General features: G+C 38.7%; 2 protein-coding genes and 2 pseudogenes across 2 annotated transcripts in view; 1 reads left to right on the forward strand and 3 right to left on the reverse strand.

Annotated features, from left to right (window-relative positions):
* Window positions 1-6676: 6676 nt before the first annotated feature.
* Window positions 6677-7784, reverse strand: LOC138031697 (probable ATP-dependent DNA helicase RecS). The gene is made up of 2 exons (XM_068879340.1): window positions 7674-7784; window positions 6677-7096 (listed from the first exon to the last, which is right to left on the reverse strand). The coding sequence occupies exons 1-2, from the start codon at window positions 7782-7784 to the stop codon at window positions 6677-6679; spliced, it is 531 nt and encodes a 176-aa protein (XP_068735441.1).
* A 1419-nt stretch (window positions 7785-9203) lies between these two features.
* On the forward strand, window positions 9204-10451 carry LOC138031698 (uncharacterized; annotated as a pseudogene).
* Window positions 10452-12351: 1900 nt separating this feature from the next.
* Window positions 12352-18098, reverse strand: LOC138031699 (uncharacterized; annotated as a pseudogene).
* Window positions 18099-20224: 2126 nt separating this feature from the next.
* LOC138033602 (uncharacterized) overlaps window positions 20225-21198 on the reverse strand; it is a 1771-nt gene continuing 797 nt past the window's right edge. Inside the window, exon 4 of the mRNA XM_068881392.1 lies at window positions 20225-20711. Coding sequence (XP_068737493.1) covers window positions 20470-20711 — 242 coding nt within the window. The 3' untranslated portion in view covers window positions 20225-20469. The remainder of the gene's footprint in view (window positions 20712-21198) is intronic.

A 21198-nucleotide genomic window follows, 5' to 3' on the forward strand; every position in this document is an offset into this window, starting at 1 on the left:
TCAAACAGTGTAAAAAATCTATATGTTGTATTATTATTATTATTATTATTATTATTATTATTATTATTTTTATCAAGTTGCACGTTAGCCATGTGTGAAAATTACCTGACTCCATCACAATCGCTTGAAATGCTCTCATAACTTTGGTCAACTGTGTCACAATCATCTTTAGAGTTGTCAAGGGTGACTGCTTCTACGACGTGGGAGCTGGCACTGCATTCCAATGAAAATTTGAAATGTTTCAGTATAAAATTATACCATAAACACGACGTTACTCTCTCTCTCTCTCTCCAAGATCATTTTCAAGTTCAGTTAAAAAAGTTATTGGAACTGTTGCGAAAGATATGTAGATATGCAGCAAGTTGTACAAATCTAAATGACATGAAGTCAATTTCAGAGAAATCTCTGAAGTATGTCAAGTTGAAAGTTAGCATATATGAAAATTACCTGTTTACATAACCACCGCTTGAAATGATCTCACAACTTCGGTTAACTGCGTCAGCGTCAACTTTAGTGGAGTAGACAGGGGTGACTGCTTCTGCGGCTTGGGAGCTGGCGCTATATTTTAACACAATAAATTTTATGGAAATAAATCTATTACAATTACTGTACAAGTATTTTAGGGAAAAATGGCGCTAACAAATGACGTTTCAACCTCTCTTAGAACATTTGCAAGTCTATGGAGTGTTAAATTCTTTTACAATAAAGCGGTATATGGGAGATAGATATGACAAGAACTACAAAATGACATAATAGTGAGCTTCTGTTTATCACATTTTCAAATTTTGTTCACTTATTCTGAGAGGTGGAAAAGTCTCATGCACATTTTACCCTTAAATGGGTTTCGAAGAAACTACTATTAAAAGTAGTCAGCAACAGCGGTATTTAATTTCACAGTTTTTTGGGGGGTCATGCTATTAGCGCTTCCTTGAGGAAAGTAAACGATCCTATTTCAAGGTGAAAATAACGTTATTTGTGGATTTTCACTGTTAGGACTATTTAATTTAGGGTTAATAGCGCCCCGTTCTTTTCCGCCCTGAGCCTCAAACAGACACACTTGTTTATTTCTAGACATCTCTTATCTGAGCTTCACAATCGGTACATGCGCCAAGTTATTATCACGCTAGAAACTAGCGCTCATTTACGGTAGAAGAGACAAGAGTTGGTACCTAGTAATTACCTGTTTGCGTGAGGCGAGTACTCATCATCAGCAATGTCAAAGAGGGTAGCATCTGTGACTTTGCTAGTTAGGCTGTACCACAAAACAACGATCGACAAGAATTAATGTGTAATGTTCTCAGTTGACTAGTTATGCTGTTACAGTGACAAATGTGACTTATTTTCGAAACGCAGCACTTTACCTGGAAATGCCAAGATTTAACCTTCTTTTAAACAAATCCTGTTTAATTCGGACAGCAGGCTGACACCTGGATGGTCAAAAGAATGAAAAAAGACATTCCAGTACGTAGTTGTAATAGTTGTAACCAAATCTTTCCTTTCAGTTGTTAAAAGATACTATCTTTTTTTAATCACCAACACTAATTTGAAATATTTTATCTACTGCATATAGGTTTATACTCGCTGTCTTCATATTGAAATTTAGCAGATACATTTCTTACGTTATAAATAAGGCATTTATTAATATATTTTTATTTGTTTCGTTTACCGTAGGTGGGTTAACGCATCCGCAAAAAATAACCACAAAAAGGAGCGTCCTAAGAGGAATACGAAGAAACTTTTAAGACTACACAGGAAATTAAAAAAACATAGAATGAACAATACCTCTTGACCTTTTTCTTCAGAGGAGATCGAGAGGGCGATAGGGATGAATCGTTCACCTTTAGAGTTAAACAAGAAAAAAATTGTTATTACGTCTATTAATATATTTGTCATTGAAAATAGAGTAACAGGGAACACATTACCAGCGTCCAGGCGTTAAATTACCCTATCATGACTCGATCAAATGGCGCCCTTGAGTAAACGCCCCATGTTAGAGCAGAAATATTAAAAAACACCGCTTTTGAATAAATGCGGAATGGCGTTGTTCGAATAATAAAGTGAAACGCAAATGCGGTAAAAGTCAAGTTTGAGCAGGCCTGAAAAAATAAATAACTTCATTGATTGAAACAATGTTTCATTACATTTCAAACTCAAAGGACGAGAACAATGTACTATATAGTTCAGCTTCAACAAGCTTTGGCAATTTACTTTCATCGATAACAATGTTTTTCAGTTCGTAGTATAGTTCAGTGCTCCTGCCCGGCCATACTATTGTTTGCAAGAAATATAGTGCATTATGAATAAACGTTGCCCCCGTGTAAAAGTTGCACTCGAATTCTGGAAAAGTTAATAAACGCCTTGGCGTTTAATCAAGTAAATGCGGCAATTGGGGCGCCCGCGCGCGGAATACGCCGTGTCGGGAGAGTTGCGGTGCTTCTCCCATATTTTTTATCGCTCGCCGTTTTCAACTAACTGCGCGCCTGGAAGAAGCTATACACACGCAATGAAAGGAATTAAAATTCTGGTAGTTCATGGACTAATAATATGCCATTTTCGACTTCTAGTAAAGTTAGTCTAAAATTTAACCAGAAAGATTTTATCAAAGCTTCTCAAAACAACATAATAAGTATACATACCTGTGAAAGATGTGTTTCCTCTATGAAGTCACCAAGCCCGGTGAGGAGATCAACCACTGTGTGTCAAAGAAGAATTGAAGAAGCTGATTTTTAAATATATAACAATTTCCTATCACGGAAGTTAATATACTGGCACAGGAACACTGATTGTGCTAAATACAAGCTTCCTTTTTGTCACTCACTTGAAGATGTCTCAGTATCCTCACTTGTTTTGGTCTTGCGGCTGCATGGAAGAGACAAAGAGAAGAAATCTTATTACTTGTGCATGTGTTTAACTCATATAGACATTCAAAACTTGTGGGGGTTTCGATATTTAAGTAGTTGTTTTTTCAGTGCTATTACCTGGACTTTCTCATTTCAGCGAGAGACTGCTGAGCACAGCTCTTAACTCCACTTTGACTGAGCCGCTTCCATACCCACGCACACAGATTTTCAGCAGCTAAGTGCTTGTTTTCGTGAATGAAAACTTTCACCAAACCGTTACCATTACCGCCGAGCTCCTGGCTTATGGCATGTGTGTCCATAATAAATAGGTGTTGAAATGCCCATCCTATCGTAAAGATGTAGCCACCACAAGAATAGAAGGCAACCCTCATCGCTCTTTCTGTTGTTAGTTGGCACACAGCTGCTATTAGCTCCTCTCTGGCACAAGCTGAGTAAGCTCCATGGCTGGAAATGATCTCTTCACTGAATTCATACTCCTCTTCTACGACTTTACATTGTTGCAGGAGTGCGTAAGCCTCTGATACGTCATAGTGTTGACTTTTTTCACGAATAGGGTTGAATTGAAGAGGGGACTTAATGATGACTTCTTCAGCAAGGCAGGCAATGTCGCGAAACTTGCTGACGGTTGACCTCTCACTCTGGCGCAGCAACAGGTCTCCAAATATTACGGACATAAATGCGCAACCGTTTGTCCCGTCACCAGGAACGTCTGAGCAAGTTGCGTTCTCGACAGAGCTTCCTTGGCTGACTGTAAGTGGTAAGTTTCTGCAGTTTGCGTTGTTTGCGGTATTTGGTAGTTCTTCATTGCTTAAGAAATCTGCTATGTATTTCGCATCAGGCCTGTCTTTCGGACAGACACGCGTACACTGATCGTGTAATTTACGCAGCCGCAGGCAATTTACTGCATGTTGCATGCAATAGTGATCCGAGTGAGCCGGCTTCTCATTTCTAGAAATAAGCCTCTCTAACACAGACAGACTACTTCCGGTTTGAACCTTTTCCAACTCCATCTGATAAGGGTATTTCAAATCTGGATTTATTATGACAAACAATAGCATTCCTAGTGCCCAAACATCCACAGCCTTTAGATCTTGTAAGGACAGTGTCGATTCCTTCTGGCTTAAGAGTTCCGGGGCTCTATAGGCGGGCGTGCCACGGACAATATTACTCGTAACCATGCGGCAAACATTACTTGTTTGGTTTATTGCGGATCGGCTTTCTCCAAAATCCGCCAGCTTGCAAATTATCGGCCTAGTTTGAAACGCATGCTCAAGTTCCTGTCTGTCATCTAAGGTAGAGTAATGCTGGTTGGAGACAAGTACATTGGCAGGCTTAATATCTCGATGAACGATGCCAAGGTCATGCAAATGTGCAAGCCCGGCTGCCGTTTCTAGGGCGATCTTTTCTTGAAAAGGAAATTGGTCGATTGCCTCATTCATGTGAAGATGTTGTAGGAGCCTGTCCAAACTGCTAACAATTGCTGAGCCGCCGAAAGGAGCGAAGTCGAAAAACAAATATTCAAGCATCATTGCACATGGTTCCATGCATGCAGCTTTGAATTTGACGATATGTTCATTGTTAATGCCATGGAGAATTTTCGCTTCTTTAATAAAAAGGCGCTTCTCATGATCGTCCTCGCTCAGTAGCTTTTTTATAACTACCTTCTCACCATGCTGGTTCCTTGCGACAAAAACCAAACCAAATGAACCGCGGCCGATAGGCTCCTCTTTTTCCCGCAAATTCCCCCATTGAAATAGTGGCAAACCATGGCTCACCAGAGATTTGTCTGCATTAGACTTCCCTTTCAGGGAGGGCAATTTAAAGGTCATACTCAGTGCATACTAGCCCACACAGAGTCGACGATTTGCGTCTTGTCGCTTTCGTCGCAAATTTCATCTCCACGTGGCGACGTGTTGTCGCTAGCTGTCAAATCTGTCTCGCGCTTGACATATCCCAGATGTTATGTTAAAAATAATTTTATTGGATTCCCACTGAATTGAGATATATTTGAAGGAAAATACCTGCGAACACTACTTTCTGTCTCTGTGGTTTTATGGTAATTTTTCGACAATCTGTGGCTTTTAGGAATGAACTCGCTTTTCTTATTGATCAAGCCGAAACCAACAGTGGAATTGCACGCATTTTAGACATCCTATTCAAGTGATAACTATTGATGAACGGCTCCAACGATTAGATATCTACAAGAGCCGTGGTCTGTCCTCTTGTCTACCCAGCGTGACGGAGTGACGGCGTGACACAAGTAATACGAGAATTGATAGTAAAAATCTGAAGGATAACCAATTTTTAACAACAACAAAAGAATTATTTTACACGGGAAGGGGGTCTCGCAAACCCGTACCTTTTTTCCCTTTTAGGATTTCGGGTCATTTTCCGCCGTTCCGTCTTTTAGGATTTGGGGTGATTTTCCGTCATTCCGTCTTTTAGGATTTGGGGTCATTTTCCGCCGTTCCGTCTTTTAGGATTTCGGGTGATTTTCCGTCATTCCGTCTTTTAGGATTTGGGGTCATTTTCCGCCGTTCCGCCATTCTGCCATTCTGCCATTCGGCCGTTCCGCCGTTCCGTCATTCCGGCTTTTAGGGTCGCCCTCTCTTGTATGAATTGTGAAACATGTATGTGCTACAGCTGTACACCTAATTTCTATGGGCAAGTAATGAACATCATTGCACTTGATGCATGTTACTTACTGCCAACAAAGAATAAAGTTAAAAGTCTACCGAGTTGAAATTGAGTGTCTTTTGCCTTACTCATATATCGAATCTTCAACAAAAATCACTTATTCCTGGTATGCAAAAAAAAGGGTAGAACTGAAGTGCAAAGCTGAAAAGTTCTCAAGAGAACCAACAAATGGAGTAGCAAGGAGAACAAGTCATTTCATACTCTAGCAAACTGCAGAACTGATCGTGCAGGGAGGCAGTTTAAGTTGAACGTGGAACAAGGTGAGATGACTGTTCCATTGCTCCGAAAAATTCAAGTAATGGTTTCCTTCGGTGAGATTCAAAGTTGTAATGAGAATGCATACATTATACCAGGCTCTGATCTTGCTAGTAGGGTTTGTTATGGGCTAAAACTGATTGAATTCATTCTTAGTTGTCATTTGCTTTGTGACACCCTCAATTTTGAATCTAAGTGCATGCAAAAACTAAAACCTTCTCCCTTCAGGAACAATTCAAGATACATCATTTACAATGTGCTTACTTTCTTGATGTGTAAGGAAAGAATGGAGGGCAGTATACATTTCAATCTAACCTGAGTATCAGGCTTTTCTTTTCTTTTTCTTGTTTTTTCTTGGCAGATCGGGAAGAAGCGGAGAGAAAAGCCTGACACAGACGCTTGTGTTTCAGTTTTCCACCCCCTCGCATCATGATACGCGTCACTGAATGTGTCAACATTAAGCATTAAGCATTTTAGTGGAGAAATAAACGCATAATGTACAAAAGCCTAAAAGCACACCCAAGGGGATGCCCACCTAATCTAGATCTTTTTATAATGTGAATCTTAACCATTTTGACAGAAGAAATAAAATTGATTGACCAGGCAATAATTAATTCTTTCCCTAGATAATAATTATACAAGTTGAGACAACTTCAAATGAACTATCTGTTAATAAACAAGAATTTCCTTTTTCCAACATAGGGGTTAACCCGAGTGTCAGGCCTTCCTAAGGAAGGGAAGGAGGTATAAAAAAAGAACTTTCTTTCCTTCCTTACCGCCAGGCTATCATAAACCTGTTGTTGAAATCCTACTGAACTGAAATGAGGAAAAAGACAACCTACAAGGAGTAGTTAAAAGGTAAATTAATACCATGTTTCAACAGTATGCACTTCATCGACTATCAAAAATTCTGCTCGTTTGAAACTTCCAGCTTTCAAAGATTCCCTCCACTTTTCAGATAGCCATTGTTCCACGCTTCCAAACACTATTTCTATCTCCTCGCGGTCGAGATCTTCAAACTTCAAAGTCGACAAATCTTCTAGTACAGCTGCTTTGACACCACTTTTACTTAGTCTCTCGACTTGTTGTTTTCGGATCAACTCCAGCGGACTGACAACCAACACTGAATACGTCTTTCTGGTTCCATTCTTGTTAAACCAATAGTGGGATAAGACTTTTGGAAGTAGCTGGTAAATAAGACTCTTTCCGTAACCAGTCGGTAAAACTCCGAGGACGTCTTTTCGCTTCACAAGCAGGCTTTCCAGGCATAATTCTTGTTCGCTCTTAAGTTTAATACCAGGAAAAAAAGAAGTCGTCGCCTTCCATGATATTGAAATAAATATATAGCGAAGTTGTTTTTGTCCTCGAGATCGATCAGTTCACAGAAGACGCCATTATGAAATTTTTATTTCCGGTGGTGTGACGTCAGGTTCATTGTAAATTATCCAATTAGCGCAACGTTCAGAATCTGGACGTGCGACATGATCCAATTAAGACGTTTGTGTCAGGCCTTTCTCTCCAATTCCTCCCTACCCCTACGCTGTTGCTAAGAAAGGCCTGATACTCAGGTTAATTTCAATTACACAAGAAAGAAATAATTTATTACACCCCTTAAGCTAATGTTCCTTTATTACCTCAAAATGACAGACGAATAACTTAATTATTGTCTCTTGTATGAGTTGTGTAAACATGTATGTGCTACAGCTGTACACCTAATTTCTAATGGCAAGTAATGAACATCATTGCACTTGATGCATGTTACTTACTGCCAACAAATAATAAAGTTAAAAGTCTACCGAGCTGAAATTGAGTGTCTTTTGCCTTACTGTTATATATCGTAATAGGTTCTGATCTGTTTACCTGTAGGGACAAAGGGAAATATCTTTCCAGTCGAGCAAGTGCTAGAGTTACTTGCTCTTTTAATAGGTGAATGCTTGCTGTGGAAAGGTGCACAAAGTGCCGAGATGGCATCCATGAAAAGGATCAAACTTTCTTGTTGCTGATCTCTAAACAGTACTTTAATATGCCCCGTGCTGCAAAAGGAAAGGAACTTTATTTAAGTGTCAAATCTTCTAGCGCTGTAGAGCACTAATCGGGGACACTTTAAGTTGAGATTAACAAGTTAACGTAAATCAAATCAAATTTTGGTTTTTCAGGAGAGGGAAAAACCAGAGTACCCGGAGAAAAACCTCTCGGTGCAGAGTAGAGAACCAACAAACTCAACCCACATATGACGCCGAGTCTGGGAATTGAACCCGGGCCACATTGGCGAGTGCTCTCACCACTGCTATGGCTGCCCATTTGTAGCAATATTTAATCCTCCTTGAAACAGGTTTAATTTAAACCGACTTAACTGTGAACTTAAACATTGAGGCAAATTTTGTTTAACCTTTATCTTCAAACTTATTTGATTTAAACTTTCTTTACCTGTAAATTTAAAACTTTAAAATTCATTTAAACCTTCAGAATTCATTAAAACCTTAAAATTCAGTTAAACCTTTAAAATTCATTTAAACCTTCAGAATTCATTTAAACCTTAAAATTCATTTAAACCTTTAAAATTCATTTAAACCATTGCAAAATTCATTTAAACCATTGTAAAATTCATTTAAACTTCGTGGGGCGAGCTCGGCCAAGGTAGCCTCATTGTTGAGTGGCCTCGATCTCAAATCTACCCGCCTTGGCAGCCATTTTGTTTTGGCGGGTTTTGTCGTGAGCATGCAGGATATGAACAACGAAGTGAAAAACAGGGTTTCTGAGTTACTTAATGGAGCTTCGAAGCTTCTTGCAGGTAATGGCAGCACGGCAGGCCCATCTACGATGATTCAGTCCCGTCCTCCGCGACACTGCAAGAATCTTTGAGACGAGCTAACAACATGCTTCGGCAAAGCACCTCATCTGGTCTGTGCAGAAGTCTTAACAGACAAGAAAGGTTGCAAGCAGCGGCTGGTGCCACCTATCAGCGTCCCAGGCAAGGTAATGAAAAGTCTAAGAAAGAGAAGAAGGCAATCGAGTTTGCGTTATTGCGATGCTTTGAGGATGATGAGGTGGACGAACCAAACCATTTGAAGTGGGATTCTGTGATAACATCTGGTGTGTTAATGTGGCACGAGGATGATGACGAAAGCACGATCAGAGGCAAGGTGAGGGAGTCATTGACTGGAAAATTCCTGTTACTTGGTGCAAATGATTTTGAGTTCATGAAAGTATGGCACAAAGCCATTTCTACTCTTCATCTGGGCCCTGGAACGGAATACAACTTCGCAGTTGTCAAAAAAATTGCTTGACAGGGATTATTGTATTTGAAAGTAAAGCAAGGAAAGTACAATAGCTATCCCTGCTTGTGATTCAAATACAAGTAAACTCATAGATGAAGTCAATGCAAAGGGAATGGCTGATCCAGTGGAAAATTTAAAGTTTCTCCAAAAGGAAATTGTGCAGGGCAGAGCTTTAGATGTTGCAGATGAGTCAGAGATCCATGAAGGAGAAACAAATTACATATGTGTTGACAGGAATGACATTTTCCAAACCACGTTTACAGAGTTGGCCTCAATAAAAAATTTTAAGTTAACGTTTGAGCTTGATTTCTTGGGGAGAGAGCAAGGGATCTTGGAGGTCCCAGAAAGGAGTGGATCCGCCTCATGAATACTGCTATCAAAGAAAAGTTTTTTGACAACAGGCTTCAAGAGTATCGACCGGATGAATATTATTTTGTTGGAATAATGATTGGTATCGCCCTGTTACAGAATGGCCAGTTGCCTATGTACATGCCTATTGAGGTTATTGACAAACTAGTGACATCAACAGATGACAGCTGTATCACTAACATACAGAGAGGACTGGATGTATTTGGGCTTGAAGAGATCATTTGTAGAGTACCAATTCTGCTCCATTTGCTGAGGCCCACCAACCACACACTGGCACCAAAGATGCTACTCAAACTATTGACACCACAGTTTTCCGAGGAGGGATCATCAGCTTATTTGAAAGAAAAGAAAGTTTATGCCTTATTTGTGAAGTATGTAAGAGAGGTTGGAAGTGGTCGAAGAGCACCCATCACTTTGAGTTCTGTTCTCATTTTTACAACTGGGGCTGCTGAAGAACCAGTTCTGGGATTTGCTATCCAGCCTTGCATTAGATTTGTGGGTGAACAACCAAAGCTCTCTGAGGTATTGTTAAATGTTGCAGTTTTGCTAACTTAAAGCAGGCTATAAAACTTGAAGATAAGGTATCCTCCCTGTTATCATACTTGATATGTGAACTTTTACTGGAAGCTGAAGGATATTGAATTCTTGTGCTGTATTGTTGCTTTTCTTTCGGTTACCTTGTAACAAAAAGGAAGCAAGCAAAATTGAACTCTTTGCAGTGTGCTAATACCACTCTAGTAAACATTTTGCAATAAGCATGCAGTTCTTCCCAAACAGTTTGATCAATGATACTTTTCGTGTGATGTGTTTCTTACAGTTTGCAGGATCATCAGCTGAGCCCAATCGCTACAGGTACCTTCCCACTGCACACACATGTACCAATGTTTTATTGTTGCCCATTGGGACCCTCACCTCTGAGCTGCCAGAAACTGAAGACCTTTTCCAGATTTATGATGTGGCTTTTGCAAATACTCATTTTGAAGTGGTTTAGGAGTTATGATAAATGGAAAAAGGAGAATTTGATCTTAGCGGACAGAATGTTCTGTCCTATATATTTTTGTTAGAGTACCTTAATATAAAATTCATGCTTAAATCAACATACGAGGGTGTATGATTGTACACTTTGCCAGAGACACTGCAAAATCGAACCATCATTTGAGTAAGGATACTGTACATGTTCCAAGCCTCTTGGTTTTGCCTCCAGACAAAGGGTTTTTTTAACATCAATGTGAGGCTTAGGAATTTTTGATATACTTGATAAGGTATTGTAAGTTGTACATGCTTGAAATGGTAACAAATGAAGGTTACAATTACCACTATTTTCTTATTTCAATTACCATACCAAATTCATGCAAGCTTTTAAAAGCATGCTGCATTGCTATCAGAGGTCTTTATTTCCTTGTGTCAAGATTTCCTGAAAATGAGACATTTGAAGCAAGGTTTCTTTGTAAGAGGTTTTGATGAACAATTTTTTGTAGGATGGTGGTCAGCAGAAAATGAATTGAAAGCAATGAGTAATATTTTTGCATGTCACTTTTCGTTTCAGCAATGTCTTGTGATAAGTACTTCTCCTGAAGCATGTAACTTTCTTCAGTCAATTTCCAAGTTGCAACAGGCAATACTTGTGAAATGTAATAATAAAACATAAAGAATACCGGTTTTTGATTGGATTTGCATTCTCTTCAAAATGACTTTCAATGATAGTGCTGCAAATAAGCATGTGTGAAATCTTGCAAAGTTATTTGGGTTGTTTTCTGGAAGAAGTTGTTCTCAAAGATTTTTTAAAAACTGTAGTAAGAAATGTGGATTCCAACAAATGTTCAAAGCACCATATTTCAGATTAGGAGGTAACACATTTATTTTTGGCAAAGCCGCTGAAGTGATAAGCCAAATAATTTTAAATTGTTTGTTTGATGAATAAGCTGTTCATATTATCATAATTATGCTGTTATACGTGTAGTACTATTGTCATTAGCCCTAACGTCGTTACAATAACCAGTATCACAACAGACCTTATTCATGATAGCCACCATGTTAGACTTCTTATCACCATGCAAACAATGTAAGGTGGAGAGATTTTAACAGATATTGCTCTCCACACTTTGAGTGTGTCACGTTCATTGCATGTTTACAGCCTTAGAGTAGAAAATGTAGAAGTATTGCATGACTTACTTTCATGTTCTTGCCAAAAACTAAGTCCGAATGTTATATTAAATAAGCATTTCGATTTCAATGTTTTATTGTACTTTTGGCCATAAATATTTTAAAGGAGCCTTTATTCCACAAGTTGGGCCCTGGCAGAGCACATGTCGAAACTGAGTGAGAATTTAAAAGCCATAATGGCTACTACAGAGAGTATTGTGAATAAGCCTTATGCATTCTTGATGTCATAATACATCTCTTTTATTAAAGTTCATGTTGGTGGGGATTCATGTATGTCAGTATTTTTTTTAATTGTTAGCGGCCCAAAATGTCGTATAAGGACTAAATGGCATCATTGCAGTCACATGCACCGTTGCATTGCTTTTTAAGGGGTGAGTCTGGAGCTGTTCAAAAGACCTTTCAAAAGCTTAAAAGTCAGTGCCTTTCAGGGATGATGTCCCTTGGACCCCTACTAGTACCGTGTGGGGACTTTAAAAGCGGCCCCCACACAAACGATGAAAGAGGATGTGGTAGCCCAAATTGGGTTTCTTACCTCCTTTTCAAAAAATTAAAGGAAACACTCTGAGTTAATGATTTTCGTAATGATCCCTTGCTCATAATTACACTTATCTGGAATGCTGAAATATGATATTTTTGGTGGTTATGTAACCTACTTAGCCCAAGAGAGTATAACAATGAGTTTAAACCAGGATTAACTTTTTTGCCAACATTTCATTTTTTGTGAATCTTTATGCGTATTCTTCAAGTTTTTGGAGCACTATTCCAAGAACTGTACAGTAAATATCCATTCCAGCTAGACATGAAGGCCTGTTTACATTAACCCACTGAATAACATAGTCTGATATTTCTCTGCTGTGAGAAATTTGGACAGGTGCAACAACAACAGCCTCATCAGTGTCTGATTGTGGGTGTGGGCCATCTGGATCCTTTCCATAAAATTGGTCAACAGACGAATGATCAAGACCACTGTTTAAATTTAGTGGATTTCTTTCATCTATGATGCCATTCATCCATAACTGATTTGGAGTCCACCCATGTTCTGTGGACAATCTGTGATTGTTAAACATTGTGACAAATTCATCCAGAGCAGTGTTGATTCTAGGTGTAAATACCAAATGCAATGCAAACAAGTGGATTGGATTTTCAATATCCAGTATTCCTGACTGTTCCATAGCATAGAAGACATAATAGAAAAAGTGGCAGACACATCTATAAACATCCCTCCAAAGTCGCTCTATGCGCTGATTATTTGTAGATGACCCGGCAATGAAACTGCGCCGTCCCTCTTCCCTATGGGCAACCATTTCGTCACAAATCAAAACATTCTCTACACCATAGTCAACGCGGATGCGCGAAGGCCATAGGCCATTGTTCTCTTCGATTGCGTCCTTGATTTTCCTTGATTTACCATCGCAGCAACCGTGAATGATGAACTTCCATCTTATGAGAGAGTGATGCCCATCAATATGCCAAAGAGAATTTGACCATGGTACAAAGTATGTCCTTCTTGACACTACGGCACCCCATCTGAGGGCAGTATTGTGGGGATCCACTCTATTTAATGAAGCTCTTACTCTGCTTCTCTGTATATGAAGACCAAGTGGCTTACCTGTGGTGGAGCCGTGGCGTGAGATATAGTCTTTAAATATATATCATCAATTCCCTCATCTGAAATGTTTGAAAATCGTTGCAAATCAGAAAGGCCATACTCTTGAACACGGCGCGTGATAGTCCATCTCGACACTCCAAACATTTGAGATATCTTGCACCAGGAAAAATTTAGCCCAGCTAATTCCACTAAAACCTCCTTCGGAATGTAATATCCGGGTGTTCCTGGATGTCCTGTCTGCACAGTCGAAGATGGAAGTCTACAGGTTGCAGTAGTTTTAGTGCATTCCTGTTGGTAGTAATTATACAGATTAATAAACTCCCTGTCTCTCTCTAAAAAAATGTTCTCTAAATCCTTCCATTCCCTTACCATTCCTGGTGCTATGGGACATATATGGTCCAAGTATGGAAATGGCATGGGAGAACCTATGGCCCATACATGGGTATTGTATTTCTTTGATATGGGTTATTTTCCCCCATATCAAGCCCATAAACAGTCACTGTCTTCACTTAGCACAATTTTATTGTCTTATGCTATGGGATTGCTACGTATTTCGTAAAGTTCCATATATTCCCCATAGGATCTGGTATGGGAATGACATGGGACAGTCCCATACCAATCCCACTTGTTGACTCACTAGTCTCTATGGGATTGCTACGTATTTTGTAAAGTTCCACATATTTCCCATAGCATAAATTTGAGGAAAGGTATGTGACATTCCCATACCAATCCCATATGATCATTGACTCTTCTCTATGGGATTGCTATGGGTAATTTTGATGAAGTCCCATACCAATACCATACATGATCCAGGACTTAAACATATGGGAAGTCTATGGGATACGACTGACTAATGTATACCCATAATTCAACCACCACAACCTACATCCCCATACCATACTTTACACTGGTAAATTGACTGATTGCATGGCTGTAGCCCCTATTTTAATCTTCTACTTATATCAATCAAGTGTAGTAACCTATAAGGTATATACATTGTTGTCAATAAGTGAACCACACAGTCAGTTTCACATTCTTCACATGTTTAATTGCTGTACATGATATCCATATGATTCCTTCCACACAGTATAAATTATTGTTTTTGTCTCAACAATATTAATTAATATTCAAAATCTCTTGTTACTTGAAAACTGAAACTTGATAATTACACTGTATAATAAAATCATTAGAAAAATCCTCAACCTATGCAAACTTTATTCATGAAAATTAAAAATATTAAAAAAAGGCACATCTGAATTGTTTACTCTCGTCTTGGAGCTCTAACTCTTTGATGCCGTCTTGCCTCCACACATTTCATGTTGATTTTTTGAACAATTTGACTAGGAGCAGGAGAGTCCTTGGCAAACTTTGAACAAACTCCTGAAAAAGAATTGAAAATTTATTAGTTTGTCATGTTAATTAAATGTTGTGAGCCAACTTTTACATAACATTAAGTATTGGCAGAAACCCATAAGAGTTGAAACGTGTAACGGCCCCTTGTGTGCTGGGAAACAAGCTTCTGAATATTCAATTTGCTAAGTACCATATTTGGAACAACAAGAGCGAGGGGCTTCCAAATATGGTACTTAACACTGAAACATTCAACCAATCAGTTCGTACTGAATATTCAGAAGCTGTGAATGCACGTTACACGTTTCAACCCTTATGGGTTTCTGCTATTGGTTAATAAATGTTCAAGGCATTGATTCCTATAGTTGTGGGGCGAGGTGTTCAAAGCAAGATTTGTACTAATTCGGGTATAAAACCCTGGTGATTAACTTGTATGTTGTCAATTTTAATTATTTTCATAAAAGATATCTTCGGCTTTAAATATTAATAACCCAACCTAAAACTTAACCCAAGACTGCTTTTGGGAAATGCTATAAAAGTTAATAAAATATAGCCCAACTTACCTATGAGGGCATCAATTATCATTGCAGTCAATGGCTTGTGGACATCACCATTCTTGCTTTTCCTGTCATTTCCTTTTGCATTTGAAACAGCAAGTGTTTCTTTGGTGAAGAATATATCAATGGCTGCGTTGATATATCCTGGCCAGCTCTTGAATGCTGAGCAGTATGCCCGCTGGTGAGGGTTCCAAAATACTCCTGACCCCTCCATTACTTCTACCATCTGTAAAATAGACAGAAGTTGAATGCAATTATTATTATTTTTAACTGACGACTATTAGATAAAAATAGACCCACTCAAAAGGGACAGCATTTATCAAAAAAAGTTTGGAGTCCTATGCTGCTTAATATAAACACCTTGTTAACCTCACTTTACAGAAAGTGGTGATAGGCTGGGCTACACACTTTGAAACAGGAAAAGTTAACAGTAAGCTACGTGTACTTGACCAAACGTGATAGTGTGCAATGTCATTTGACTTAGGTCTAAAACAAAAAAAATTATGAATGACTTTCATTCCGAGCGGCAACTGAATAGAGATATACCGGTACTCAAGATGATATGAGCACTTTTACACAACATTTCAGTGTACAGAGCAGAAAGGTGACTTGCTTTTCAGTGTAAAACAATACTGGAGATGTGTTTCGTTTGTCAACAATACCAGCTCCAGGACGGTTGTTTACCACGTCTGCAGTTGTCTTTGCTTTTACTGTCAGAGGCACCAATTAAAGAAAATAAATTCAGTGAGCTCTAGTTCAAAGCAACATAGCGTTGAGTGTATACCTGAATATCCCACACATCAAGAGTATTCATGTCTGTACATCATGCCATACCCTATTCAATAATATATTCAATAACATATTGCAGAACTGAAATCTTTCTAAGGTGGACATAGCTGACCTGTCCTTGTCAACCAAATTTCACATTTTTGTCCGTAACTACAATGCAAATTACCTATTATAGACATCTCAGCCCTCTTCCTCAGACAACGAGAGCCCAAGGGTGTCTACCTTTGAAAGAATTCACAGGTTTAATCTTTAAGGTAATGACAACTTACATGCTACGTTGAGTCTCTTGTGGACTTTCTCTAGCCTCTTTCTCAACGCCTTAATCTCCAGCCTTTGTTCCTTGCAGCAGTTGCTACTGGAAACATCTGTCTCCTTAGGATTGATTTCCACCTCCTCGTCAGTTTCATCATCACTGCTGTCTGCTGTGGCACTTTGAAGATGAAGGCCCCTCCTGGGCTCACGAATAGTTTTTGACTTATAACTGGTTGTCGGTCTTGCAGGAATGCAAGGCCTTGCAGGCATGGGTGGGTTGGCTGGAAGAAGTTCTTCTGTTGGTGACTGTATAGATTCAGGAGTGGTTAAGGTTCTGTCAGGTGATAAAGTTGTGCTAGTAGTCAATGGTGTGGAAGACTGGCATAATGGTCTGGAACTTCTGTGGCGAATTGGATGAGGTGTGAAGGTTGCAATGGTTGTTGTGCTAGTGCTTGGGTTTTTGTCAGGTGATAAAGATGTGTTAGCGTTCAATGGTGTGGAAGACTGGCATGAAGGACTGGAACTTCTGTGGTGAATTGGTTGAGGTGTGAAGGTTGCATCGACAGGATTATTTACAGTTACTGTAGTGACCTCAGAATCTGCTGCCCATCGAGATGCTGCCTGGGCTCTTCTTGCTGCCAACAAGAATTTTTGTCTTTTGCGATCTTGCTCTTTCTTTTTTTGTTTTTCTTCTTTATCTTTTGCCTTCTGTTCTTTCTCACTCTCTGTTTGCTTCTGTTTCTTTTTCTTCTTTTTCTGAGCATCTGCTTCTTCCTCAGAATTTTTTCTTTTTTGCTGCGCTTCAATTTCCTTTTGCCCACCCTTTTTTTGCTTTTTCTTGCCTCATCCTCTCTCGCATAAGCTCATTTTTATCAACTGTAAAGGTACATTTTGGAGGTAATAAATTATTCATGTCACTCAACGTTTTTATTTTTGATCATACATGCAACAACAACCTGCTGTTGAAGCAACTTTTATTTTGGGGTTTTAATTGGTTGCTTTGCATTCACAAAAAAAAAATAAAATAAAATTTTATTTATGTGCTTTGAGTTGTGATTGGTTCATTACAATGTGTTTGGGCTTACAACACAAGGACAACATGACAGCATATCAGCAGTATGCACAAAAATGCATAAGGAAACCCATATAACAATCCCACTCAAACCTGAATTTTACCCTAACATTAAATATGTCAGGGCTCGAAATTAATGAAAAAATCCAGTCACAAAATTTTTTAGTGGCAAAAATCGCAGCACTGTATTGTGTTGTCAGCGGTTTATAGCAAAAAAACTGGAGCCCGCAATACTTGTGTGTAAAGTTACCACAGAAAATGGCGACTGATCAAAGAAATGGTGTTGTGCACGTAACATTGCAGCTAAATTACTCTACATTTAGCAAAGTGGCAACTGCGAACCCTTTTGTTTCAAAATAGTGGAGTTGAAAACAAGTCGCAAATTTGCAACTTCTCCAGATATTTTAGTCGCAAAGGAAAAAAATTTAGTCGCAAATGCAACTGTATTGGTCGCAATTTCGAGCCCTGTCTGTAAATGTAAATTGTTATGCGATGGTTTATACTTGACATGAGGAGCATGCACCATCACTCACACTATAGTGTTATTGGCTTATGTTCGACTTTAAATCCACACAATTATTTACTAAAGCCTTTTGACAACAATTCACTCACCTCCTTTTGCTAATATCTTGGCATCATAGTATTGGCCATTGGGGATCCATAGAGCACTAATGACATCCCCAATTTGCATTTCATCATTTTCTTCATCAGGGAAGATATGGCAAACTTCATCTTCAGCAAGCACTCTTAAATTTTCATCATCCTCATACTTTACAAGGTACCAGGTCTCTGTATAGCAAGACATTTGAGTTAAGTTTTTTCACTGGTGAAAGGTCTTCTTGCTGGTGATATTTATGTACAGCTGTACATGTAAGGATAATGTGTAGCTCATAGAATATTTGTACCCCACAAAATTTTGTTGGTTTGGGCCTGACCACCTCCCTTCTAACCTTCTTAAAAATCTAGATAAAATTATGCTGGAGACCCCCTTACCCTCCAATGATCCTTACTAAGGCTATTGCTTCTTAGTTTTGACACAAAATTTTAGCAAACTAAGCCTAAAGGTGACAGATAACAGTGCAATCCTTTATAGTCCTTTAGAGGAAGTTTAATTCAGTATTCATTTCCATGTATGTGTTACAGTCTACATGTATATGGTACCATAAGAGTTCAAGAGAAAAAGTATTTGTCAAAGGATAACTCCAAAGAATCCAAATTAAACCACATGAATAAAAGCAGTCAACTAAAAGTTAACTTATAAAATTCTAAAAGGGTCTAACAATATAAAAATACACAAAAAGCATCAAATAATCATCATGAACCTTCATGCTAGTACTCAAGACTCCAAGTAAACCTTGCCTTAAACAGAAATTTATTTTATCAAATGAGTTGATAAAGGTCAAATAACCACTGTGAAAGATTTGGAAAGCTGACGTTTCGAGCGTTAGTCCTTCGTCGGAGCGATGATTCGCTCCGACGAAGGGCCATAACGCTCGAAACGTTATTCCACCTTTATCAACTCGTTTGATAAAATAAATGTCTGTTTCAATCTCCCACCGACGTAGCACCACAGTTTCTTTAGAAACTAAAATTTTGCTTCCCTTAAACAATGCACCTTTTGTAGAACTACGAAATCCGAAGGCCATAATTTCTTCCAAATATTCTTGTACGTGCATATTTCTTTATAAAAGAAACTGAGATGATTGCCATAGATGGCCATTCGTCTTAGTGAATAAAAGATTTTATATTCCTGTTATGAGGCTGGTGGCTTGGAAGCTCTGCTTATCCTACTTCGAAGATTGACATATCCAAACCGTTTGTGTGATTTGTGTCAGTTGTTTGGAAGACCCGAGCCGGAACACAGCATGATAGTCCATGAGGTAAGTCAATTTTCTTTTGAGTTGGCAAGGGGTGGGGAGGGGAGAGTCAACATTAACTTGTGTAAATAAATGGCCCTACTCTTATCATTAAGTGCGTTTTTCAGACACATGGGACATAATAAACAGATCAGAACTAGTATTCCCTGGTGGTATTAACTGGTATTAATATTTATAAAACATATCAAAAGCTAATTAAGGGTATTCCATGTATTTGAAGCACCCCCCTAACTGTCTTCTTTCAAGCCACCTGCTTATTGACCTTTTCCCCCTACTTTTTAAAGGTTTTGAATGACATATACATCAGGTGGAACCACAAGTTGGAGAACTTGGACCAGAACTGGATTGATGCACAGTCATTTGCAGAAGCCATTCACAATGCTGGAAGTCCACTAGACAACTGCTGGGGTTTTATTGATGGCACACTGAGGTCATGCTGCAGACCCATAAGAAACCAGCGAATTTTGTTTTCCGGGCACAAGCGGACACATGGTTTGAAATTCCAGGTAGAAAGGACATCTGGCCAATTATAGTGCTAATATGTTATTCTTTGTCCATTTCATAATTGGATGTTAACCTAACTTGTGTTCATTTGCTTTTAAAAGTGCATTTTCCAAATGTTCAAGTTAAAAAATATCTTAAATACCGTTTTATTTTTCAGAGTGTTGTTTGTCCAAATGGTTTGATAGCAAACTTATATGGCCCAATTGCTGGACATCACCATGATGCCTTCATGCTTCATGAGAGTAATTTAATGCCCAGGCTTGAAGGAAAGTTCAGAGCTCCACATATATTCAGCCTGTATGGAGATCCGGCCTAGCCTACCCTCTCCGACAGCATTTACTTGTCCCTTATAGAGGAGCAATGCTAACTCCAGCTCAAGAATTGTTCAACAAAAGAATGAGCAAAGTTCGGGAATCAGTTGAATGGGCATTCGGGAAGGTTGTGCAATATTTTGCATTTCTCGATTTTCGGAAAAGCCCTAAAGTCCTTTTGCAACCAATTGGGAAATACTATGTTGTGGGTGTTCTTTTGATTAACTGCCATACTTGTCTATATGGTAGTGTAACTTCAGATTACTTCTTCTTGCCTCCCCCTGACCTACACACATACCTTAACTGATAATTAAACTGACAAATACAACCTTAACTCAAAACTTTACCTTCATTTTTCATGATTTTTTTAGTTACAGATATCAAACCTTGATAAGTTTCTTTACTCAGATAAAAGGGCACGTCCATAACTTCTTAACTTCTCTTACCACAAGAATGAAATATCCAACCCAACATGAAAAGTCAACAAGAAGTCTCATGCAAGCATGTAACATTAATTTTGTAGTGCTACTTTTTGGAGGTCATAAAAGCTTTTAATAATTCAAGTTGCATGTTCATTTGTTGCTCCTGGAGGGTAATGCGTCTCTTGTCAACTTCTAATTGCTCTTGCCTAAGTTTAGTTTCAGCCTCAAGTGCATCACGTTTGTATTCTAGCTCCTGGGTTCTGATTGCTTGTTCTAGCTCCTTCTTTTCTGATAGGTATGACATCACATCTGGTCGACCTCGTTGCTTTGTTTTCTTTGGCTTCCCTAGTACAATAATAATTATTTAATTAAATGTAATTACACAATCTGTGTGAATTATTATTCTCACAGGAAATACCAAGGTTTTAACTAACGGCATTTTCAAACTACAAAATGACATTTTGCAGACAGCTTATTTTACTCCACAGTGAACCTGATATAGAGGGACTTGACATACAAAGAAATCAGAAATGAGAATTACCCCCCAACCCCCCTTCAAAAAAAAGGGTCATGAAACTGCACTCCCAAAAATGAATATTGATGAACAAGAAATTTTTGAGTGTTCGCAATAATGCATTTTCATATTTACTCTTTTGAGCGAGAGGGGTTGGTTTGGCCAGTTTTACCTATGTATTCTATGAGTAGTACCATTCTAGCTCATAAATCTTTAGAAAATAAAAGACAATGGGCCAGGTTCTGGCTCTGGAATGAATATACATCTACTGAACACTTCCTGAGGATAACACTTTTATTCACAAGTAAAGTAGTAGCA

The sequence above is a fragment of the Montipora capricornis genome, chromosome 14, assembly GCF_036669925.1.
Source record: "Montipora capricornis isolate CH-2021 chromosome 14, ASM3666992v2, whole genome shotgun sequence".
Taxonomy (NCBI): domain Eukaryota; kingdom Metazoa; phylum Cnidaria; class Anthozoa; order Scleractinia; family Acroporidae; genus Montipora; species Montipora capricornis.